We start from the raw sequence: 26,829 nt of genomic DNA on the forward strand, positions 1-26,829 counted from the left end.
TTTTCCCCCTTGCTGGTCAAGGAGAAAGATCCCTGCCCTGAGGCTTCATCTGCAAGATCCCTACTTCCCCTCATCTTGCAGATCCCGACAAAATGGTGCCCTCTCTGAGGTAATTCACCTCTCTGAGGTCCATTCTTGAAGACCACCTACTCATCACGCCCGGTATGGAAGGGCTACAGCGCGCGCATGCATCCTCTGGATCCCGATGAGTAGGACTGAGGTCAACTTTCGACAATTCGCACTCATCTCGCCTGGCACAGGCCCCAAGACGCGTCAATCATCCGCAAGGATCCCTCGGGTGAGTGGAATTTGTCAAGTAAGACACCTACACGTTTAGCAACATGGGAACTTCTTTATCCAATCTTCAGGAACAATCTGTAGTGTGTACTTGCCTCCAAGACACACGTAACATTTTTTTTGATCCAGAATTCGAGGCTAATCTAATCAAACAACTCCCTCAAATTCTGCCTCCGCTCCCTTCAGCCTCTTTGGCTTGCCTGGAGCAGCATGAGAACAATTCCTGGAAAATCCAGGATGAATTGAAAACATTGCCATCTCAGGCAACTGAGATTGATAACCATCCTTCAATGGATGCAACAGGTGCTTGTGCAGAAACTGGTGTCATTTCTGCCCCTCCTGTCATTGAGGGAGCAGCAGAAGCACAGAGAAATGTGCCAGCTGTTTCTGCTAGTTGTGAACTGCCCCCATCTCAAGGCATCCGCAAACTGCAAAGCAGTAACCAGGACAATGGGATGGACTCTTTATCTGCTCCCTGGTTTAATGACTGCAAGGCCTTGACAAAAGATTCCTTTCCACCAGCAGAAGGACTTACTTGCCTTCAAGAATGGCAGGATTTAGCATTTAAGCGACCAAAAATTAATGCTGGTGCATCCCCTGATGGTCCTCTAATGTTTATGGGAGGAGCTGCATTTGCTACTGCTGTTCAGCAAGGCTTCAGGACAACAGCTCTAACTCAAGCAGCAGGAGTATCTATAAACACATTCCAATCAGCAAATCAAACTGCATGCCTGACTCCCTTCCTTGCTGGTCTGAAAGAATCAGCAGCTACCTCAGTGTCTCCGCCAGTTCAGCCAAAGTTGCATTATGTCCCAGCGAATTGGGACCCAGGCCCAGATTTCTTTGATATCATGAACTGAGGTACAAAAACAGCTTTACAAGCATTAGATGCATCATATAAGGAAGGGGAGGAAGAAGAGAATCTAAGGGGGGTAACTGCTACACCCAACATGAAGCTTGTTTTGAACTGCTTTTTCCATATGCTAATCCTGTTTGAATGAAAAGTCCTACTCAGCCGGACATGGCAATTATATAGATCACCAAAGAATGCCTCCCACCTGGACAGTAGAGAGACTAATGCTGCATATTGGGGTGGGAGGAGGCGAACCAGAAAGTTTTCCCCCATCACCTTCCAATTTGGAGAAAGCATTGTTTACACTCAAGCCACTTGTAAGGATCCAAATGATGTCCTGCACACTCTAGGTTCCATGTTCTTAGAACTACAAATCCTATCATACCTTGCATTGCTGTGAGCATATGGGACTTCATACAAGCCTGCATTCCTGTCTCTGCCTTCCAGGAGTAACAGTGTCACATCCCTGAGAAAATGTTTGTTGCAAATGCTGTAAATTGTAAAAAATGTTTGTTTTTCTTTCTGCAGGATAAAAGTGCATGACATGTGTTTCATCTGTTAGACAGATCTTAAAGTATTGAATTTTAGAGAAGCAATTCTTAGTTTTATGCTCAAAATTAACTGCAGTTTTAGCCTTAGAGTTTTTCCTAATATGAATTTAATTTTGTTGTAGACACTGTATGTTTATTCTTTTACATGTCACAGTTTTCCTTGAAAATTATTTTCTAATGTAATATGAAAACTTTGTCTATTTATCCCTGAGACAGAGAAACATATTATTCCCTACAAGTAGGCCCCACAGTAGGCAATTTTGTACACTGTGATGCTGATACATCTGACATGCTTGCCTGTAGAAACATATTTTCAGTCCAAGGGAAATTTAAGGGCACTAGCAGGCAACTTTTTTAATTCAGTCAGTTGTACAGTTTAGGAACTTTGCCCCAGTGCCAGGCAGATGCATACATGCATCATTCTTTACTACTCATCCCTCAAAATAAGTTGCTGTTCTTTTGCCAAGCTCTATATGTATCTCTCCAGTCAAGTGTCATACAAGAAATTCATGGTGTGTGTGTCTTCAGTGGGGAAGTTGTCTGTGTCACATATTTCTATGCAAAAGTTCTGTATACCTTAAAATGTCTTGCTTTTGCCTCTTAGCAGTATGTTGTGCTTATATATTTGAATAATATGTTTTCAATATGCTTTCTTTTCCTGAAAATTGTTATTACTCTTGTTATGCAATCTTATTGTAATTGTAATTTTAATTATCCAATATTGTGTTTTCTTTAATCTACACTGTAAATTTAATTCTCTTGCCAAGATTCCAGGTTTCATTCCATCAAAACAATGTTTTAAAGTTGTAAAGAATGAGTTTTGCCTCTCAGTGCAACAAGGAAGCAGGTTTGGCTATTTGAATGCTTATTGCAGTGGCCTGGAATATGCTATTCCGCCCTCTGCTGAAGATGAGCCTGACTTCATGCCTGTCTTCAACAAAATAAATAAAAAACGGTTGGGATGTGGGGAAAATTTATGCTGTTATGCTGTTACAATGTATATGTCTGTGGCAGTAGCAAATGTATATCTATGACAATGGCAGGCCTCATGCTAAAACTGCAAGTCACTAGTTTCCAGTAAGGATGATCATTAACCTGCTGTCTATTGTCTCTGGATAATGTAGTTAAAGTGTTCGTGTATTCAGGAACTTGTCTGTGTATTTGGATGGTATCTGTGTCTGTTTACTGTTGACTGTCTGTTTGCCAGCCTGTCTGTTTACCAACCACTGTGTTTACTGATGCCTTTGTATTCAAGGAAATTAGCTGTCTCTGTTTACTAGCACTCTGGTTATTCTGGCTGTGTATTCAGGAAATTAGTTACCTCTGTATTGATTAACTAGAGCAAATGTAGTAGGGGGATACAATAAAAGAAGAGAGGGCGGGGGAACGAGAGATTCCGCCTCTGAACAGCTGCCATACACTCGAGTGTCCCGTCTTTTCTTTTTCCCCCTTGCTGGTCAAGGAGAAAGATCCCTGCCCTGAGGCTTCATCTGCAAGATCCCTACTTCCCCTCATCTTGCAGATCCCGACAAAAGGGGAAAGCAGGGATCAAAGCAATCCTGCAGTGCTTTGATCCTTGCTTTCTCCCTTCATGCTAAGCCTTGCGGGGCTTAGCAAAAGGAGGGGGAAGGGATCAAATCAATCCCGCGACTGCATGACCATTTTGATTCCTTTCCCCCTTATACAGCCATGCAATTGCTTTGATCCTTTCCCCCTACACTTGCTAAGCCCCATGGGACTTAGTAAGCAGAGGGGAAAGCAAGGATCAAAACCATTGTGCAGCGCTTTGATCCCTGCTTTCCTTTCGCTAAGGCTTAGCAAGTGGAGGGGAAAGCAGGGATCAAAACCCTGCAGGATCACTTTGATCCCTGATGTCCCCTCCACTTGTTTTTTCTCTCCTCAGCTTACTTCTGTGTACAAGACAACCCTCAATTTTAGTCTAAAAATTTTAGACGAAAGTATAGTCTTATACATGGAAAAATACGGTACATAGCCTAAAACTCTAGGGAAGATCACAATCACATCCACATCACTGAACCTTTAACTCTGTGTGGAAAGTTTGCCTTACAAAAGACCTGCATCACCACTATTCCATTCTTCTACTGCAACAACCATAATATGCTATATTTCAGTAGGTTTAAAAAATGAGACCCCAGAGGGATAGGTCATGGGAGTCATAATGCATCAGAGATTATCAAATTTCAGTCTGGCAGAGTCTTTTGCATAAATCTCTGTTCTTAAAAGAAAAACAACTGCATAAGAAGTTTTGAAGCATCATTTCTACTTTGGAAAAATACTTCCACCACAATGGAGTTACCAGGAATACTATACATTTTTTATTTATTATTAATGGCCAGAATTCATGGAAGTTTCCCTCATCTTGACAACATTTAGTTATTCAGTGGCAGAGATTTACAAAGCCTAACACGTAAGCCTGAAGAAATAAGTGTGCCTGAAGACATGGCTGTAATCCACAACAGCTCACACTGAAAGATGCCACAAGAAGCAGATGTAGCACTTATGCTCACCATTCTTTTCTAGGAAAGAGAGAGAAGAATACATATACATCTCAATATTTTGTCCTTCAGCTTTGATCATCAATGTTTCAGTAATAAATTGCAACAGACTGAAAGCAGTAAGTAATCAAATTACCAAAAAAAAAAAAATCCTTTGCTCACTTTTTCAGGCGGGATGTATGTTTCTACATCAGCTTCAACAACAGGTATGGGCAGTTTTAACACTAAACAGAAAGTGGAATGTTTTTGTACTGTAAATATTCCTAAAAATGATTTAAAGGTCTTAATCAGTGGGAGCACATCAAATGACATATCAGTACAGTCTGGTCTGCCTTAACTGCACAAGTCATAAAAATACAAGCACTGATTTAATATTTTTCTGTGTATAGCCCCCCCCCCCAATGTGTAAGACAACCCCCTAATTTTGACCCTTGCTGGAGGCGCAGGAGCAGTCAATGGGCAGCTGCAAGGCACCCCTTGACTGCTCCTCCATCTCCTGCTGCCTTTGCTGCCTGATCACCTCCTCCAGTGTGACTGCCGGGGCTCACCTTCAGCTCACATTGCTGCCTTGTCCCCTGCCCGAAGGGAGCCTGCAAGTGGTGCTGGAGGAGGCAATCTGGCGGTGGTGACAGCAGTCAATGGGCAGGAGCGAGAGTTGGCCAAGCACGGCTGCTCCTTTGCCTCCATCTCCTCCTCCTCCTGCTGCTGCCTCCGCTGCTGGATTGCCTCCTCCAGCACCACTCGCAGGCTCCCTTTGGGCAGGGGACAAGGTGGCGACATGAGCTGGAGGTGAGCCCCGGCGGTGGTGCTAGAGGAGGCGATCAGACCGTGGAAGCAGCAGAACGGGCAGCCGCGAGAGATGGCCGAGTGCGGCTGCTTCTCTGCCTCTGCCTCCTGCTGCTGCCTCCGCCACCCAATCATCTCCTCTGGTGTGACTGCCAGGGCTCACATCCAGCTCACATCGCTGCCTTGTGCCCTGCCTGAAGGGAGCCCGCAAGTGGCGCTGGAGGAGGTGAACCGATGGTGGTGGCAACAGTGAATGGGCAGCTGCAAGAGGCAGCTGAGCATGGCTGCTCCTTTGCCTCTGCCTCCATCTGTGTATAAAATGACCCTCAATTTTTCGTCTAATGATTTTAGGAAAAAGTGTCACTTTATACATGGAAACATATGGTACATGTGCCTTTGCAAAACCTTGGCAATCTTAGTGTTTGATTTGTGAAAAGAACCAAAGATAAATTCAGAGGACTTTTTTTATTCCATCTAAGCAAAGGGTATGTTAGTAATCCCAGCCTACATGACATAGCTACTGCAATTTTTAAAAGGATGAAATTTATTTTTGGAAGCCAGCAAAAAAACTTAACCGGAATGTGTATTTCCATGTATGAATTCTTGGCTTCCTTCTCTCCATACTGCATATATAGTGGCTCCTCAATAACCAACCTTAACTGTTACCATTTTCTGGCCAAACTATCCCAGAAATGAGAAAAATTATATCTTCCTCCTGTAAACATTAATTTGAACTGGCATGAGCAATGCAACAGACCTCCTACAGTGAGGAAGCAACTTTTATGTGCAGGGCCCAAGGACCAACACAGGCACTGGGCCTGAAACTGATTTCCTTCGGCCTTTACAATCATTACAAAGGTTTGAGCTATTAGCTGAAGCAAGAACTTAAAGAACAGAACTAGCCTCAGTGGCTATCCCCTGACCTTAACTCCATAAACGGTTACAGCATCTTCAAGTTCCTATGTGGCAATTGAAATGCCACTACTGAAGCCCCTTTGTTTAATAATGAGGCTTTTATAGGTCCCTCTGAACATGGCTGCATTGACAGTTGGTATTACTGCATGTCTGGTTAAGATAGCAGCTCTCAGTTGGTTTGACTGAATGAAGTTATCTGCTCTTGCCAGGCTCTTTCTCTGAAGTTTCTTTCTTAGCAGCAGCAGTCCAGAGGAATCTGCATGGAACTAAGAAGCGCAAAGGACAAACTCTCTTTGACCCTCCCTCCGCTTCCTCAAATCAAACTAAAACATTAATGCCAATATACATTCTGTATTAAACTACTTTTTTCTCTTGCAAAGCAATTTGCTCAGAGATACACATCTAACCTATCAGACATGCAAATTAAGCCTGTGTCTACCTTCCAATAGCCAATTACAAAACAAAAGACAATAAATGTAAGATATTTGAGGACAATCGTGTGATGTAATAAACAATGTCTTTCATCACTTAAAGGAGGCTGCCTCTAAAAACATGGTTAGCCTATTACATAACATGGACTTCAGATATACTTTTTTATAGCCTACACCTCTGTAGCCTACCTGTATTCCTGCTTTTGTCTATTTTAAACCTGTCCATTCTGAACATCTCATTATTACACTACTATACGATTATCCCCTTACATCAAGGATGGACCATATTTCTTTACAGAGGACAGCCATCCATATGCAGGGCTGTCCAATCCAAATCAAAAGATAAAGGGATGTTGAAGTTCTCCATCTACAGTTAGCACCTAAAGAGCAAACTCAGCAGACACACAGTCACCTGGTCACAATCTTCTCCACTGGGGTGAACACATTATAACTCCATTTAACAAACTGTAAATTAATCATTTCTAATTTTGCATCAGTACATACCAGTGAGCATGAGCAATTTTAAGCAAATTCATATCCTTTTCTGTCCTTCTCATAAGGTGTCTACATGTGTTCTTTTTAATAATGTATAAGCGACCAAACATATCTGTCTACATTGTTAGATTGCAACCAACCCTACCCAGCATAGCCTCTAGTGATGCATTATGGTTGTTCAACCTTAGACAACTACAGTCACCCACCTCTGCATTACAATAGCTTGCATTATATTATAAGCCCTGCATATTTTCTTTGTGCAGCTCCAGTATATATATTGTATTCCCGTTCTTAAATGTTGTGTTATTCTGAACTTATTACAATGTAAGTGATCCCCAAAACTGCATGCATCTGAATAACAGCCATCTGGAGTATTTGTTTTTCTGTCCTTTTCTCTAGTTGGCAACTCCCGTACTTTCACCAGTAGAATTCTCTTTAATTGACCACTAATGCTAAAAGCTCATTGGCATTTAAAGATTAAAAAAAATCGATGACTCAGATTTTTAAAACCATTACCATCCATTCCTTCTTTTTTCATCATTAAATTAACCAAAACAATGAAGTACAAGGCTTCTCTCTCTCTCTCTCTCTCTCTCTCTCTCTCTCTCTCTCTCTCTCTCTCTGTGTGTGTGTGTGTGTGTGTGTGTGTGTGTGTGTGTGTGTGTGTGTGTGTGTAGAGAGAGAAATGCATACATGTGTACATACATACATTCATGTGTGTATCTGTACACATATATGGAACTGAAGGGCTGGCACTCAGTGGTGTGTATGAATCATGAACAGATCATGGTCCAGTGATATGTGAGTGTTTAGTTTATTTAAAAGAGGGATGAAGTCCAAAAGTCCATTCTAAAAGAAGGCTATAGTTTCCTGAAAGCCATTTATTACCTGACCATTACCTGACCTAAAAACCTCCCTCCCTTTAACACCAGATACTGTATATGCTGAACCCTAAACTCTTAGATCAAAGGAAGCTGACATACAACCAGAAAAAAGCTAAATGTGTGAATGGAGCATTAAGAAATGATGCTGAAAGACCCTGTTTATAAAATCCATTAGAGCCTGTCAGAGTGCTGCATAGTTTCTCCTAAATGGATTGTACATTGCAAACTTAATCTTCTATTACTCTGACATGCAATTTGCTCCATAATCCACTGCTGTAAAACCCAACCAATAGAAAAAAGTGGTAGACTGATCATTATTAAGTTGCAGCTCAGGAGAATCTCTGGTACTGAATTAAACCAAATGTTTCTAAAGAGACAGAACATTTATTGCAATCTCTGTTTTATTACACAGGAACTCAACATCAGAGAGATTAGGAATAAAAATGCCTTTGTGGTCATTTTGATTCAGGTACTGCCTCCCATGATTTTATTGATCACATATGTAGAGGAACGTGAAGTTTCTTCCCATTGATTGATTTCTCCATGTGAAAAGTGCAATGTATACAGAGAAGTTTTGCTTCATATGGATGCTCTCCAGGGTTTCCACTTATGTGAAGAGTCCACATGCAAGCAGGAACCTCATCTGCAGGGGTGGACAAAATGATGGAAGGAGGCGCTAGGTGCTCCTCCGCTCATGTGATATATAAAAGCAGAGTAGTAATACCCAAACAGGGCTCTTGTATTTTCATACTTGCCAGTGAGATGGCAAGATATGTACCAACACTCTTCACTCAATTTCTCACATTTGAAGAGGGGAAATTTTGCACAAATTGTACAAAACTAAAACAGCTGCTTTCCTGTTGAGGAAACAGAGATTAGTAATATCAAATGTATTATCTGGTTCTTTTTTATTAACCAGCAAGTCCTTCTGCACTTACTGTATGCATGTGGCTTCCTTGCAGTAATTTTACACAGAGGAAATATATAGAAATTGCTCAAACTTTCATTTTAAAATTCATCCCTTATCTTGATCCGTTCTTGATTTCTCAATATGTCAAGACAGCTTCATTCACAGTAACTAATCTTGCCAATATTATTGCTGCATGAGAGTGTAGCAATGCTCCTATGCTGGCAGAACTAATCAACATTCATAACACAATTCTAAAAATGAGGGCAGCCCAAACAAAAAAAAAATATGACTTTGAAATTGGGTTTCAGATCAGCACCAAATCTGGCACAGGTGTAGTAGACAGTCTTTTCTTGCTCTGTGCCTAACTTGGGGAAGTTTGGGCAAATGGTTTTGGGGTTGTGATTTCATAAAATAAAATTGTTTAACCTGCCTCAAAAATAGCCTTTCTTAAAGTAGTGACTTTCTTATAAACTGAGCATGTCTGGACTAGGCTTACCCTTCCAAAGTAAATACACTGTTGTAACTTCATGGTCAGGAAGGGAGATGTTTGGAGGGCAATGAAAGGTCTCAGAAAGTCAAAAATCAGGTTTTCTTTGAAGAATCAAAACAACAGGCTTGTTTTAAACAAAACAATATTTTGCAATGAATCACCAAGGAACTAGCATACAGTTTTGTAAGGTATATTCCAAGTATTTCTGTATTAAATTTAGAAGGTATCCAGGCTGCAGGGGCTGAAATATTAATCTTCCAAAAGGGAAAAATAACTACTTTGTTACAAGCTGATTATCAGTAAGATCAATGCAAAGTAGATATATTGTTGCAGCTTCCTGACCCCAGAAGAGAGATGTCTGGAAGATTTCTTGAAAATTGGAATTCTTCAAATTCTTAACCTGAGTCTGCTGAGGCCCTGTAAAACAGTGTCCTAAATTTTCTTGAAAAGTTATGCCACTGATAGAATCTTTGAAGGCAAACAAACACAGACATTATCATTTGCATGTTAAACTATAAAACTCAGTATACAACTGATATAGTCTAAGATGACTTCTTAACATGGGACAATTTGCCTCTGAAAATTACAGCATATCTGGTATGCCAGGGTAACCAGACAAGAGGATTTGGGCCAGTGTCTCATAAACTACTGGAGTTCAGTGCCTAGCCTGGTTGATCTGTACCAGAATCTGCCTTCTAAATCACATCTCTTTTTATTCTTATCATAGTATTGCAGAATTTAAAATTATGGGTGAATATGAAATACTGTATAGGAAAAATGAAAAATACATTAAAATGTTAAGATAATTAGACTGTTTTTGACCTTAAGTGGGCTACTTCAATAGCATTATCTCAGCCATTTAGTAGATCTTCTTTTGTACACATGGTGGGGCATAAACTGCATGCAAGTGCTACCTTGATTGAATTTCTCCACAGTCAAAGTAAAAAATTCATCCTGCATCCATTTTGTTTGATTATTTTTTGATCTTCTTACTTTGCTTCAAAGTCTATTATTTCCGAATGGTCCAGCTAGAGTCTTGTCCAAGTGGGAGACACTTCAGCATTCATCCATTTTCCAATGTTGTTTTCGTTGTATGTTGTTTTTGTTCTCCATAGGTTTAGCCTAGCCTCTTCTAGTTTAATATTTAGAGCTTGAGATGTGTCCAGGAACCTTTTCCTTGATTTTAGCCACTCTAAGTGGTTGGTGTCTGTGTAATGGATGGGATTGGTGCTGTTTTATTTTATTTCATAAAATACAGGTCTGTGCTTTCCACGTCAAGATCAGAGAAGCAGAAAGGAAGCTCCAAGTTAGCCAGGAAGAAAAAGATATTACCACACTGCCCTACCCCGAAGTTTCTGTGTGTCACTCTGCAACGGCCTACAAAAAATATTGTCTAAACACCAAACAGAAAGTAGTCAGCAGAAATAGCTTATTCAAGAAACTGGCTATATCAGACTAGGGTGCACACCCATAAACAATAAGAACAACAGCTTTGCCTCTGTGTTACGCCAAAGAAGAAAATGCTACTGCTATATTGTATAAATCAGAACACATCAAACAAGTGGGTGTAGTTCTTAATGTATCGTGCAGGATTATTAATGACTACGTGAAATCCTACCCCCACTGGAAACATCTATTATTTGGCTGGTATTGCCCCTCTGGATATACATCAAGAGGTCCTAGCAAATAATAAACAAAATAAGGTAATAGAAGTTCTACCTGAAATCAGTACGCACAGATGCAGCACATAAATCACCCACAAAACCCCCCGGTTATTTTATATACAGTATTTTGTCGCTTTATGTAGTTTTCCATTTTCCTTATAATTTGTTGTATTTTTAGTTAAAAAAATTTACATATACGCAGCATATTAATAAAGACATATTTTATCTAAATAAAACCTTGGTAGCAAAATAACCCTTATGTCTTAGGTTTCAAAATCTTAAAGCTTAAAGCACTCTGGATGCCATATTTAAGTTTATGTGGATATTTCAAGGCTTTTCACAAGCCACATGAACATCTGGGAGGAGCAGGAGGCACAGAGAGTCATATTATCTAGTTAGTTAATATAGGGTATGTAATGTGTTCGTAAACTATTTCTTTTAGTGAAAGAGCAACAACTCCTAAAATTAAAACAAAGGGGAAATAGCTTTTGTACATTGTCAATTCATTTGTAACATATATGAATTACTTGCAGCTAACAGGAACATTGTGATAGGAATTATTATCTCTCTTTCCTCCACTTCCACATAATGGACAAGGAAATGTTAGCAGGTTCTTCTCCCATTACCTCTCCACTTGACTGCCCTATATAAATGGCAACTTTAAAAATTACACCACCACTACTTGGACATCTAAGTTCCACTACATCTATCAGCACAAAGAATAAAGGCCAATCGCAAGTCCCAACTAGAGGACTTGTTATGTATTGTCAAGTCGGAACCGACTTGCAGCAACCCTAATAGGGCTTTAAAGTAAGTGGTTTTACTAGTTCCACATTCTCTGTGAGTTTCCATGGCTGAGTGGGTATTCAAACCCAGGCCTCCAACATCTAAGTCTATCTCTTTATCTACTACACCACACTGTGCGTCTAAGTACTAATTCACCATTGGACAATTGATTCAATGGCTCTACTCTTGATGGGCCTAGCAGATGCATTTAGGCCATAACACATAGTTTGACCCTCAGCCATAAACCAAATTTATCATGCTAAATAACACCACACTTCCCAATTTGGGTCATATCAGCTCCCCAGAAAAAAATCCCACTATTAGATCTCAGCTCTGGACCAGATGAAGTAACAAGAAAAATGAGACCCCCCCTTTTTTTTTTCCTTTGCTTTCCAAGGTAACTACCACCTGTTTTGACAAATTCAGAAATCAAGGTAGGGTTTCCCACAACTTTAAGGTCATACAAGCATGCAGAAGGTGGTTGTGAGGCTGTGTTGAGTAGCTCTGCCCTCACTCCACTCAGGGATTATACCCCCAGCAATTGCAGCCCAGGCCAGAAAGACCTACCTCCCTGCAATATGGGGACTCAGACAGTGTGGGAAAACATAGAGTGTGCATACTAATGCATGTACATCAACTCTTTGCTGTAGCCATAAAACAGCAATCAGACTTACATCTAGGAAAGACATGCCTGGCAAAATCCATCTTGCCAAGAACTTTTGAACTTAGGATCCTCACATGAGTACAATGTGGTGTTTTAATCCCCACAGAAGGACATGAGAAAGGCTGAAGCACAGCAAAATACAGTCACTGAACCTGCACCCTACAAACAATTCCAACAAGAAAAAAAGGACAGGAAGCAACAGTTAGAACTGGATATGGAACAACTGATTGGTTTAAAATTGGGAAAGGAGTATGACAAGGCTGTATATTGTCTCCCTGCTTATTTAACTTATATGCAGAATACATCATGCAAAAGGCTGGACTGGATGAATCCCAAGCCAGAATTAAGGTTGCCGGAAGAAATATCAACAACTTCAGATATGCAGATGACACCACTATGATGGCAGAAAGTGAGGAGGAATTAAAGAACCTCTTAATGAGGGTGAGAGCGCAAAAAATAGTCTGAAGCTCAACATCAAAAAACTAAGATCATGGCCACTGGTCCCATCACCTCCTGGCATATAGAAAGGGAAGATATGGAGTCAGTGACAGATTTCACTTTCTTGGGCTCCATTATCACTGCAGATGGTGACAGCAGCCACAAAATTAAAAGATGCTTGCTTCTTGGGAGGAAAGTGATGACAAACCTAGACATCATTCTAAAAAGTAGAGACATCACCTTGCCAACAAAGGTCCGCATAGTCAAAGCGATGGTTTTTCCAGTAGCAATGGATGGAAGTGAGAGCTGGACCATAAAGAAAGCTGACCGCCAAAGAATTGATGCTTTTGAATTGTGGTGTTGGAGGAGGCTCTTGAGAGTCTCCTGGACAGCAAGGAGAACAAGCCTATCCATTCTAAAGGAAATCAACCCTGAGTGCTCACTGAAAGGACAGATCCTGAAGCTGAGGCTCCAATACTTTGGCCATCTATCCCATGAGAAGAGAAGACTCCCTGGAAAATACGCTGATGTTAGGAAAGTTAGCAAAGGCAAGAGGAGAAGGGGACAACAGAGGATGAGATTGTTGGACAGTGTTATTGAGGCTACCAACATGAATTTAACCAAACGTCTGGGAGGCAGTGGAAGACAGGAGGGCCTGGTCATGAAGAGTCAGACACGACTTAACGACTAAACAACCACAAATGTATTTTCAGGATGCTCGTAATATAAGCCCTACCCCCCAAAATAAGTTCCAATTAAGTGAAACCCTGCCCTCCACCACTGTGCAACAACCAGAAGATGACATGACTGTATTTGAATAAATGTAGATTATTGTACATGGAAAAAAATTAAACATCCCCTGAAAATAAGCTCTAATATGTTTTTTGGATCAAAAATTAATATAAGACGCTGTCTTATTTTCAGAGAAACATGGTACATTTTGTTTTGCTTACTAACAGACATGTGTGGTGTCAGATTCTTTTTCTTTTTGCTTGTAAGCAATAACAGTTCATTGCTGTTTAGCAGTAAGTATAAACAGTTTCTTGTTAATCAGCAGATAATTGCTGCTGGGAAGCAACTAAGGTCAACAAAAGCCACTGCCACTTCTTAGTGGGTTACGTAAATATAGATTACACTATAAAAATAACCAATCATTTCTCACACTACAAGAACAATAATCTTCAGAGGATAAAGCAGCTGAGAGCCATCTTAGCTACAGAGAGAGAGAAGGATGGATATTACATAGGTTTTAACTATAACCTGGCTAAAACTGGGTGAGAACAATGTGTATTAATTTTATGTTTGTGTTAATATGCTTAGAAATAAATAATCATTTTTACTTTATGTATTTTTATTCTTGATCACTGTGATCTTCTAAGAGACATATGCCTCAGACTGCATTTGAAATATTCATTGTTCTTTTTTACTTTTAAGAGAGCTTTTACTCTTTACAAAAATACTTCTGAATGTTTACAAGTTACAAATGTGGTTTTAAAATATGTGCCTAAAGCTTTACATAAGTTCAAGTTGTTTGGAAGTTATAACAACTCTTAGTTGATTTTTTATTATGAAACATGGAAGCTATGTAGACAAATAAAACTTGTGGAAAAATACACAAATTTAGAGTTGCTGGAATTATTGCAACAAAGAAAATACATGAATTCTGAAATGCTTATCTAATGCTTGTCTGATTTTATTCTGGTATTAACCCTTTGCTGAGATATTGTCAGCTATTACAAACCTTGAAAACTTGTGTCAGCTGTAGTCAAACAACAGATTTCTGTTATTTACCCTATAGCCTTTAGGGTTGGTTGGTTTGTAAGGAAGATAGTACAAAGCACCGCCAATTAAAGTCTGACAGAGGTGGTAATTATCAGATGTATTACTTGAAAGTAAGAGAAAATAGTAACAGTATGGAAGCATTAGGTATTTTGCAAAATTATTGTTCAGACTTTTGATATTCTGTGTTCTGAGACCACCTTTCCATGTTATTTTTCTATAGAAAAGTTTTTCAGAAAGGTAGCAATCTGACAGCAAACTCTAATCATGGTGCTTTGCTTTTTGCATTTCCCCTTCCTGTATCCTGAACATCATGTGCCAACTGACTTTGTCACTGAAACACCACCTACAGACACACCCCTTCCCTTTACAAGAATGGATCACAACTAACTACACAAAGGGGGGGGGGGAGTCCATTTGAATCATTCCAGTTTGAAAAAAAAGAAGCTCCCCAGTGGTGGCGGGGGAGTCACTTTGGAAGCAAAAAAGGGCTGGGGCAATTCAATTCAGCCTTGGTTTCAAGTAGTCAGTAAAAACTCTTCAAATTCTCCATTTTATAAGCAGAGCAAATCCCATGGTATTCAACCATTTACTTGCACTCTCAAATGTGCTGTTGCAAAGCCACTGTATACTGGATGAAAGGTGGGATATAAATGTAACAAATAAATGATAGTATAAATGATAGTATAAATGTTCAGATCAGTAATATGTGTGTATGCTAAATACTAAATATTAATAGCTTACACAAACTATGTTGTTGTTGTTTAGTCGTTAAGTCATGTCCGACTCCTATACATGTGTTGAATGTAGCTTGTGAACACATTGCTAACCAAAAGCAGTAAAGGAAGCCTTAAGGGACTGGGTCAGCACTCTTCCCTCAGGCACAAATCTCTTCCCTTTTTTTCTCAAGGGAACTTTTTTTCAAGTTGTTTAGTTCCCTAAAACTACTTTTCATTAGCGAACCAGTTGAAGTTGCCTGTAATCTCCAGTTTGATGAGGTTAAAGGTGTATCTGGACTGAATGATTTCAGCCATCTGGAAAGGTTTGGGCAGGATTAAACATCCCTCCCTAGCCCACCTCCCCCCAAATATCTGCAGATAGAAAACAAGCATGCCAGGGGAAAAGCTGGCCAGAACCTTTCTCCTCTGAATCTAGTTTGCTGTGGCTGAGGCTCTTTTTGCATGACTGAGCTCCCACCTTTCCACTAAAGTGATGTTGCCCAGGCAGTTTCCCTTCTGAGAACTAGGCCTTGCTGTCCCTTAGATCCCAACGGGACTTCTCCTTACTCCGTGACAGCGAGTGTGGGTGGAAAAGCCCCCTCGAACCTTTAACATATATTTATAAACACAAAACATTGTTATTTGTGATGCTTTTAGTAAGAATCCTGGTGACAACGGTAACACAAACAAATGCTTCATATTACAATAGCGGTTGACAATAAAAACTTACCTCCAGGAACAGGAAGAACAACAAGAAGACCCCTTGCTGGAAATGGTCCATTTCTCCCCTTCTCCAGCCCCGTCCTGCGTTGCTCTCTCTCAGATGCTCTCAGCAGCTGTCAACCGGAGAGAGAGACGTGTCCCTTCCAAGCATCCTGCCTCTCCGGGGATGCAGAAAAGAACCGACGCCTCCGGGCCGGGCTGTGACGGCGGAGGAAAAGGCCACGAAGTAGCCGGATGCGAAAGGCAGGCGGGAGAGAAGCTCTCCGCTCCCCGGGGCCGGTGGGAGCAGGGCGGTCCAAGTCCGAGGCGGAGACTCAAAACAAAGGGATCCCGGGGGCGCCTGCCTTTGCTCTCCTCCCTTTAATGGAAGAGGAGACACGCAAAACCGATTTCTGGATCAAGCAATGCACACGGATCCGGGCGCTCACTTCCCAGGGAGCAGTGCCAAGGAATCGGCTCAGGGCCGGGCACCTCCCGGAGATCAACGGCCGGAGGCGCTTTCCTGGCGCCGGGTCTCCTCTCCTCTCCTCCCTCGGCTACTGACGCCTGGGCAGACGTCGCTGGGTTGCTCCGGAGGCTAGCAGGGGCGGGCCGGCTTCCTCCAGCCGCGGTTGCCGGGAAAGAGCACAAAGAGAGCGGCAGGGCAGGGCAGGGCTGGGCTGAGAGGCTAGAAGGACCCGCCCTCGACCCCCCCACCGCCCCTCCCCTCCCGCCGCCTGTGCCAGCTGCTTCCCCGCCCCCAGGTTGGTCCTACAACCTCGGCGGAGAAAGAGCCAAACATGGGCAGAGGAAGATGCCCACGGCGCGCAACGAGGAACGCAAGACGCCGCAAAAAGAGACGCCCTCGACTGGCGGAGGAGGGAGAGCAGGGCCTTTTTACTGACGCGGTGGGGGGGGGGAGTCAAACACCACACCAACGCCGTGAAAAAACCCTTGAAGGCTGCCTGCTCGCCGCCCCACGGCTCTGTTGGGCTCGCTTATAAGGTGGTTGCTGCCGCTCGTGGAGACGCCCTATTGTTTCCGACGTGTTTCATACTAGCTGGGCGTGGGCTGACTGTTCGGCTCCGGTTCGGTAACACAGACGACACCCGCACCACCTTTCGCCAGGGCTAGATTCTATTCGAGCCCGGGCTTCGAAATATTTCTGCCAGCGGTCGCCAGGCTTGGCCTCGGAACACGGGAAAACGAAAACCATGTGCCTCTGAGCACCGGCAGATTTCTGAGTAATTACAGTTGGCGCCAGTGGTCGGTTTCCTGGGATAGCTAACTCTATGATAGCTGAAGATGACATGTGAAACTTTCTGAACTGCCCTGTTCAGGTGCTTCCCTAGGGGCAGAAGCAGAAAGTGACATAAATCAAGGCTATCCCAAAGAATAAAACATCATTCCTGCACACCGAAACTTAGTGATCATGGAAAGGTTGACATGAAACAGTCATGTTTTACATGAAGGTTTTTTTGTCGTGGGAAGTACTTTATAGATTAAATTCTTTTTTTAAAAAAACTCTCTGGTTTATGAATGTGGGATGTTGTGCTTCTGTATGCACAATTCAAAAAGCCATCCATTGCACTCTGTGTGTCCTGACTCCTAAGATTTCCCATTGCTGCGTAATATTGTACTCATGTTGCAGGAAGGAAAAAGGATGGCAAGTCTGACGTAGCAAAGGGCAGCCTGAATGCAGAGAACACCAATGGCAGCAGTCAAGATGGTCTGCAGGATACCCTCTTCTGTCCACTACCATTCACATTTGTTGAAAAGCAGCCCTGACAACTGCTTTGTGTTTGGGTGAGAAGTGGTTAACTGATGAAAAAAGGAATCAGTTTCTGGGATTTTGTGTGGTGTCACTTTGTAAATTATAGTTGTACTGAGGGACTCCTGTTGAAGATCTTGACCATTAGCCTGTGGAATGTCTCAGGATTCCAGGATTCTCCATATTTCACATATATATAAAAAACCTGAAAGAAGTTGTCCAGAATTTTGTTGTCTGGTACCACCAGTGTGCTGATGACACCCAACTCCTTCTGCTTTTTAAGATTTTCCAAGAGGCCTTTCTCTCAGTCTCTCAGGTGTGGTCACCCAGCATCCACCCCCTTCCACCATTTCACCATAAGAATCTACATGGAATGAAATATTCCATTTAAATTTAATTGTGCCTTCAGACCCAGCCTTTCATTCATGGTTTCTCCATTTTGGCTTTATTTTTGTAAAATAAATCATGATGTGGTGTAATATGTCAAGTGTTGTTGTTCATCTGAGCTTGTATTTACCTAGTTTTCAGACCTGATAGGGACCAGATGATTTTTATTGTGTCCCGAATTCAAAGAGGGTGTACTTAATTTTTTTACATGACTGTACCATATCTGCGTGCCAGTATGGGTGTTGTGCATGTTCAAGTGGCTGTAGGGGACAGAAAAGTTTCACTATGAAAGTGGAGGTTCAGTTACCCAACATTTGATCTCATCCTATGTGTAAACCCACATGTCCCGTAGAAGAGATAACAATGTGATTTTTTGACACATATAGTGAGGAGCTGCCTTTGTCTTCTAGAACTGTGGACAATGAATGAGGGAAAAATATGATGTGCTTTTTTCTACGTAAAGGTGTAAAGAAGTACTGTTCATATTTTTAAACATACTATAAATGGGATGTGCAACAAAGTGTTGCAGTGTACCTTCTCTCCTTGTCCTGGGTTCCTGAAGCAATGAAACCTTGCTTTAAAAGAAACTCAGGAAAGATGTTCCACACACTCCTTTGTTCTCACCACTGCTGTTTGAGCTGAAGCAAGAGGTGAATAAACAAGCAGGTTGCAATGGTGAGGAGGAACAAGGCAGAAGGGGGCCAATAGGGAAGGGTGGCCCTTGGCAGATATCTGACCATGGCTGCTCTTGATGGTAGCAACCCCAGAGGAGCTCTTCCCCCGTCCCAGACTGGAGAACCCCCGAGGTCTGCCCCGCTACTCCTCCATTTCCACCGCAGCCACAGACAGGATGAGGTTTCCTGGGTCCATCTGAACTTTGAGCACGCCTTGGGGGAGTTGCATTGGGTCACAGAGACACCCATAACCTCAGAAGAGTATCTAGGACCTAGCAGGCTGAGAGTGGCAGCTACCAGAGTGCAGGGAAAACTGGAAGCCTGTATACACCATCCTGCTGTCACATCCCGTTTCCTGCACACTTGAAGGAGGTCTTGGGCTTGATGAATGAGGTGGGGTTCTGCCCTCGACAGAATTTAACTGTGAAGATTCTCAATCATCCAGGTGAGGTTATCTGGAAGTTGAATTAAGTCCAGTTGCCATGATTCAACTTCCAAATCCACAGAGTTTACTTTGTTTGGGGAAAAGTCAACTCCCTGGCACCCTCAACGAGACATTTTCTGTTGTACTCCAAGCAGGCAATATTTGAGTTCATATAAAATACAATAAAATAGTTTGTTTGACTGCAACCAACCCTCCCAATGGAAGGCAATGTGGGGACCTCTCACAACTGGCTATGTCCCTATAAGAATTAAGTCCTGTTGAACTTTGGGCAAGAAAAAGATAATAAAGCAGCAAAGAAACCAAGCTGGAGCCTGCTAGGTACTGTATATGATTAAAATTTCTATTCCCAGGGTTTTTTTAGAAGTGCTTGAATTGTCGGAGAAAATGTTGGGGAATTAACACTCCACATATTGTAGCTAAATTGTGAACACACACACACACCCTTTAACCTTGTAATAATTGTACTTAAGGGAGATGCCACAAAAAGAGAGCAGAATCTGTCCCCACCTCTTTCTGTGTGGAGCACAGCCCCAAAGTTAGTCCTTCACTTACATCTGCAACATATCTGACCTACTTTATGTTTTTTCTCAGTATAACAATAATCGAGGCCATCAATCATAATTGTTACTATATTATTGTAAAGTGTGATAGTTGTTATTAAATGTGTGTTAAACATTTCATTAATAGAAGTATTAGTGTCTGAAGTCCTGCTGCTTAGTGTAGTATGTTGCAACCAGAGTAGGTCCATTCATTCCATGGAGATTTGGTGAGTCATCTCCTTCATAAGTGCCATTGGTTCAATGGGCTTACTAAGGATTTAGTAACTGTCATAATGAACAAACACTGCATGTTATATAATTAGACTTGAAATGTACAACCTATAGTCGTTATAGTGGTTACTCAGTTTGAATTCTAGAACAGGCAAGTATTGTCAGCAATTTGTTCAAACTTGAGCAAGCATGAAGCTGGTGAAAGCACTTTTGGCAATTTGAAAATGATAAATACTAGATCCTATTACCTATTTCTACAGAATTTTCTATCAGTTTCAATTGTTGTCTGATGCTACTAGGTAGGGCCAGCTCAAGGCATCTTGCTGTCTGAGACGAAGAATATAATGGCATCCTCTCTCTTTCCACATACAAAGACGGTCTCAATTGGCACTTGAATCATTCTCCAACACAGACAATGCAACAATAATAAACAGAAGACTCTAGGTTAAGTAGCACAGCCTCCTTTAAAATGGTAAGATGGTAAGGTGATCCATGAGAAAAAGAAGGCTTTTCTCCTACTTTTAATTTTTTTCCCCAGCACAGTACACTGAAGCAGAAACACCCCTAATTTGCTTTCTGGAAAGACTGTGGTAGTGGGGTGTAGTAGCAAAATCAATAAAAGTTGCAGTCTTCTGCAGTGTTTCAGTGAGTACGTGCTTCCATAAACCTGGGTTGTTTGTTTTGTTTTATTTTAGCATGAAGATAGACACAAGATGTATAGTCGAAAAATGTTTACGCAGTTGGAAACTGAGAGGGGTGCAATTGGAGAAGTAGAAGGAAATTTATTATTATTATTATTATTGTTGTTGTTGTTGTTGTTGTTGTTGTTGTTTTGTTGTTGTTGTTGTTGTTTGGTTTGTTTGTTTGTTTGTTTGTTTGTTTGTTTGTTTGTTTGTTTGTTTGTTTGTTTGTTTATTAGGAACTTGAACTTAAGAACTCATGCAACACAATTTATACAAGGCTTTCATTTCCATACCTACATCAAACAACCCAAACTACATTAAGAGGGTACTCCAAACTCAGATGCACCAGATGTACAGGATTTGGAAAGGTCAGTTGCCTTGTATGTTTGCAGCACTTTCCTTGTTTCAGCACAGCCTCTTTGAGCTGGCTGTTCTTAGATCTTCTGGTGGAACAGGATTTTTTGGCGTAACTCCTGTGCTGGCTGAGATCAGCCAGCGAAAGAGCCAGAGAAAGGGAGGAGTGGGGAGGAGAGGAGCTGAGTTATGCCAAATTCAAACCACTCTGAGCTCAAACTCTCAGCCATGTGCTGGCACAGAATCTGGGCAATTCTAAGTAATTTCCATCATCCATAGGAGGGGTAGATTCAGCATATCCTCAGCCATTTTAGCTAGTTAAGATATTGGCCAAAACCTTTTCTTCAGCTTCACCTCTACTGAAAGTCTGGAGAATGTTTAAACAAACAAACAAACAAACAAACAAACAAACAAACAAACAAAAAACCCTGAAAGAATCGCATACCAAGCTAGAAACATTTGTAGTTTTGAACTTTAGTTAAAAACCACTAGTTACATATACAGCAGAAGTGCAGGAACTTAAGAGGAGAATTAGCTTCAAGTCTCCCCAGAGTAGACAACTCCTTAGACATAAAGAATAAAAAGCTTTCTTTTACTCATAATTGAACAAGTTAAAAAAAATACTGCACAAAAATGACTGCTTAGAGTAGCAGGCCTGTGAAAGGGCTGGCTGCTTCCTGGTAGAAAAGGAACAATTGGTTATTGCTGGATTGTCAGTCATCCCCAGCCCTGAATGGTTCCTCCCAGCCAAACATATTAAAGGCATCATGTGAGGTGGAAATAACTCCATTAATAAATAACATTTATTGCGGATATAAACTGATCAGCCACAGCATTAGAACTACTGACAGATGAAGTGAATAGCACTGATTACAGTGATGCTTCACAAGACATATATCTTTACAGTGGCATCTGTCAAGATGCGGAAGATATTAGGCAGCAAGTGAACAGTCAGTTCTTGAATTTTATGTGTTGGAAGCAGGAAATGTGGGCAAGTGAAAAGATCAGAGTGACTTTGACAAAGGCCAAAGAATGATGGCTAGATAACTGGATCGGATGATTTCCAAAATGACAGGTCTCGTGGGATGTTCCTGATATGCAGTGATCAGTATCTACCAAAAAGTGGTACAAGGAAGAACAACTGGTGAAACAGGATCAGGGTTGCAGGAGCCCAAGCCTCATTGATACATGTGGGAGGCGAAGGCTAGCCTGTCTCACACAGAGGAGCTACTGTAGCTCAGGGTGCTGATAAAATGAAGGCTGGCCATGATAAAAAGGTGTCGGAACACACAGTGCATTGCAGTTTGCTGCATATGGGGCTGTGTAGCCGCAGACTGGTCAGAGTGCCCATGATGTCCTCTGCTGAAAAGCATCTACAATGTGAGTGTGAGAGTCAGAACTGGACCATGGAGCAGTGAAAGAAAGTTGCCTGGTCTGATGAACATGTTTTCTTTTTGACCAGGTGGATGGCTGAGTGCATGTGCATTGTGTACCTGGGGATGAGATGGCAGCAGGATGCACTATGGGAAGAAGGCAGACCAGTGGAGGCAGTGTTATGTTCTGGAAATGTTCTGCTGGGAAAAGTTGGGTTCTGGCATTCATGTGGATGTTACTTTGACACATACCACCTGCCTAGAGAATGTTGCAGACCAAGTAAACCACCCTCCCTATGGCAGAGGCATTCCCTGATGGCAGTGGCCTCTTTCAGCAGGATAATGCACCCTACCACACTACAAAAGAAAATGTTCAGGAATAGTTTGAGGCACCATGACAAAGAGTTAAAAGTTTTGCCTTGACCTCCAAATTCCCCAGATCAAAATCCAACTGAGCATCTACTGTATAGAATATGTTGTAAAACCAAATCCAATCCATGGAGGCCCCACCTGTCAACTTGAAGGACTTAAAGAATCTGCTGCTAATGTCTTAGTGTCAGATGCTGCAGGACAAATTCAGAGGTCTTGTAGAGTCTTTGCCTTGATGCATCAGAGCTGTTCTGGCAGCACAAAGAGGGCCTACATGATATTAAGCAGGTGGTTTTAAAGTTGTAACTGATCAGTGTGATTGATAAAATAATAATAATGCGCTGTTAAGTCAACTCCCAACTTACAGAGACCCCTTTCAGGCATTTCCAAGTAGGGAATACTCAGAAGTGACTTATCATTCCCTTCTACTAGGGGCACCCTGGGACTGTGCAATTTGCCCAAGGCCACACAGGGTGGCTCTACTTGTAGGAGGCTCAACGGGAAACCAAACTCCCAGTCTCTGGCTCCACAAAGCTAAACCACTAAACAACCTAAACCTAAACCACTGAGCTATCCAGCCAGCTGTAGTTGATAAGGATTTGTTAATATTCTCTTGTTCAAAGACACAGAAAACCCTTGAACAGTGTTGCATATATACACAAATAGCCCAAAATAAGAATGTGTGTACCTCCCAGGAACATGGGATTTCATAGGAGAAGTATACAATGTTATATTCAGTCAGATCATTTGTCTAATCGTATTAGAAAGACAGACAGAAAATTCTGTTCAGCCCTAACATTAGGGAGCTTGGAGAAGTTAAACTTTTGACTTCAGTTGTCAGAATTGCCCACTTTGCAGAATGAGTGATGAAACTGAGGAGTTGTAGTACAAAAGCAATTTATCTAAGCTCTGATTTTAGGTGATGTACATAGTATGAACACATATGATGTACATCACCATACTATGTACATCTTTGTGTGTCAGGATCTAGCAGCAGAACTGGGGGAGAAAATGCTGAGTCAAATGCTGAATTGTTCCTTTTATTCATTTAATTTTATTTCCCATGTACATCTATGTTGTTGTAAACAAAAAATGAGACTGCATCCTATTTTGCTTTTATGTCTTTCATTATATGGATTTCTCTGAATTGAATGAGCCATGTTAAATGTACATCCCTCTCGTCCTGGCTCATTACATGGATGCATCCTGGCAGTTTTTTCTTCTATCTTTTGAGGGGGGAAATGTAAATTACTAAGTCTATTAAATAACTTCCAGATGGTCCAACTAGAATCTTTATTCTGGTGGGAGACACTCTTCAGCATTCATCCATTTGGAAACACGTGTTATTTTTGTTCTCCATACATTTAGCCTAGCTTCTTCTGGTTTAATATTTGGAGTTCAAGATGTGGGTAGAAAATGGCTCCTTGATTTTAGCCAATGTCTAGGAGGTTGGTGTCCATGAAGTGGATGGGTTTAGTATTGTATTACCTTCTGTGACGGACAGGCCAGAAACCGCACCTGTCCATCACAATGAAACCCTGATTTAGCAGCCAGTGGTTGTGCAGAAGGGCGGAACCAAGGAAATATAAGAAGGGAATGGAAGACAGTTAAAGATCAGTTAGGGATTTCAGTTAGGGTTAGAGTTAGGATTTCAGTTAGTCAGGAGTTAGAGAAAGAGTTAGATAGTCAAAATTAGAAGTGAGAATAGTAACAAGAAAATACACAAGTTGGTTAAATGGCAAATAAGTAAACAAAAGAGGACATTTCAATGATTGTGATTTTGAGTAAATAAAGAACATCTGTAACTTTAATAAAAACTTTCAATTGTTGGTAGCCAGTGTTTGAGTGAAATAATTTACATTGTGGATAAAAGAAATCCACTGGTGGCAGCGAAAAAGGGTGCAAATTAAATGTCATGCCCAAAGGGAACCTGGGTGTGTAGAAGAACAAACAGGGTGTGTGTGTGTGACACCTTCTTCCATTCATCATTTGCTAGCACCTCTCAACATACTTCTGGAGTGGCAATGCCAGCCAAATACAGTGGTGCCCCGCATAGCGACGTTAATCTGTTCCAGGATTACCATCGCTATCCGGAAACATCGCTAAACGGAACTGAAAACCCCACAGGAATGCATTAAACTCCGTTTAATGCGTTCCTATGGGGGATAAACTCACCGTTAAGCGAAGATTCCCCATACGGCCACCATTTTCACTGCCTCGGTAAGCGAGGAATTGGCGCGAAAACGCTGCGGGCGGCCATTTTCTTCTTACGGCGGCCATTTTGGGACAGCCGATCAGCTGTTTCCCAAACATCGCAATGTGAAGACTGGGAAGCGAAACGCTTACCGATCATCGCAATGCGATGTTTTCCCTATCCAAAACATCGCAATGCGATCGCATTAGCGATCACAAAAAACGCATCGCTATGCAGATTCGTCGTTAAACGGTGTGCTCGTTAAGCAAGGCACCGCTGTAATAGACATCATCAATGGGGATAGGTTTCAGGTAGCTAGTAAAAATCTTGCCTAATTAATTAAGAGCTGCATCCACTTGTTTGGCATGTGCTAATTTATACTATTGGCACTAGCATATTTTACTGTGGAGTAGCACAGGGACAAATCTTTTGTTCTTAATGTTTGTGGGTGTGCAACCAGTCTAACTTAGCCAGTTTCCTAAGTAAGTTATTTCTGGTAGCAATTTTCTGCTTGGTGTTTAGACAAGTTTTTTGTAGGTCAGAATGTCCGAGTGACATTCAAATATTCTGGGGAAGGGTAAGGTTCCAAAATCTTGCTTTCCCAGTTAACTCAGAGCTTCAAACAAAAAGAGATGCAATTTAGGAAGATCGTACTTTTGACCTCTCTAAGAGGCCTCTGATTCCTCTAATGTCAGGTCCCTTCCTTAATCTATGACCCCAGGACCCACTCAAACTCAGGCTACCTTGCCCTTCTGCCTCTTTCCCCACCCAGATTTTGTCCCTTCTTGTTCCCTCTTGCCCCTTATCCCAGAACGGATTAAAATCTGATCAAATATGTCAGATTGAAGAGGCTCCACAATATTGCCCAATAATCTGTATTATTGCAACAAATGTATTTTTGTATTATTTATTTACTTATTTATACTCAGACTACCCATAATCTGAGTCTCTTAAATTGCAGCCAGCCCTACCATAAAGCAGAATGAGGCAGCTGCTTTGGGATGTCATTAAACAGATCTATTTTGCTAATATTGTATTTTCAGTCTCAGAGACATACATTTGTGAGAGCTTCTGTTCAAGGTTCCAAAATAACTTGATCTATCTTGCATATTATGCACCTGGACTTTGCTGTATGTACCCATTTGTTATTTCACTTTATTGTATATTTTGGTTAGTCCCTACCTTTATCTTATTAGAGGTTAAAGTCTTATTGTATAAATTTAGTTGTTAGTAGTTTAGTTTAGAGCCCTTTTTCTTTAGTTTAGGGATTAAGAGTGGTGAGAATTTCTTCTTTTCCCTCTCTCACACTCTCTTTTGCTTCCTGCTTAGTGGAATTAAGACCTGGTGATTGCTGATCAGCCTGGAGAGTTGATTTTGTGGGGGCATAATGGAATATTGGTGGTGACAGAGAGGCAGGGATATGGTGCAGTTTTAGGAGATCCTGAGATCAGCAGTTGGTTCTGATCCCAGGCTCTAATGCAAGGGTCAGGGAACTTTTTTACCTTCCCCCCCCCAAAAAAAAATTTATAAGCCGACAATACCCCCTTGATTTGAAAGGAAGGAAATATAGATTATTTGAATTCAAAATCTTATTGAATCTACACAGACTGTGTACCTAACTAGCAGGATATATCATCAGTATCAATGGCTGCCAGGCTATGTACTGAGCTAGCAGGATGCACCAAATTTAATAAAGATGTGCACTATTTTTGCTGGAACACATTGCACACCAGCCATGGGTTAATATAGGGAGTAGTAAGGTGTCCAACATTTTTTGGAGATGTGGTGGCGTTGAGGGTTAAACCGCTGAAGCCTCTGTGCTGCAAGGTCAGTTGTAAGATCAAATCCACGCGATGGAGTGAGCACCTGTCGCTTGTCCCAGCTCCTGCCAACCTAGTGGTTTGAAAGCATACAAAATGCAAAAATGCA

General features: G+C 41.5%; 1 protein-coding gene across 1 annotated transcript in view; it reads right to left on the bottom strand.

Moving 5' to 3' along the window:
- Positions 1 to 16,563, bottom strand: part of VOPP1 (VOPP1 WW domain binding protein) — an 81,904-nt gene extending 65,341 nt beyond the window's left edge. Inside the window, exon 1 of the mRNA XM_020798408.3 lies at positions 15,909 to 16,563. Within this exon, the coding sequence (XP_020654067.1) occupies positions 15,909 to 15,959 (51 nt within the window). The 5' untranslated portion in view covers positions 15,960 to 16,563. The remainder of the gene's footprint in view (positions 1 to 15,908) is intronic.
- Positions 16,564 to 26,829: the final 10,266 nt, after the last annotated feature.

This window comes from Pogona vitticeps, chromosome 6 (assembly GCF_051106095.1).
Source record: "Pogona vitticeps strain Pit_001003342236 chromosome 6, PviZW2.1, whole genome shotgun sequence".
Taxonomy (NCBI): Eukaryota; Metazoa; Chordata; class Lepidosauria; order Squamata; family Agamidae; genus Pogona; species Pogona vitticeps.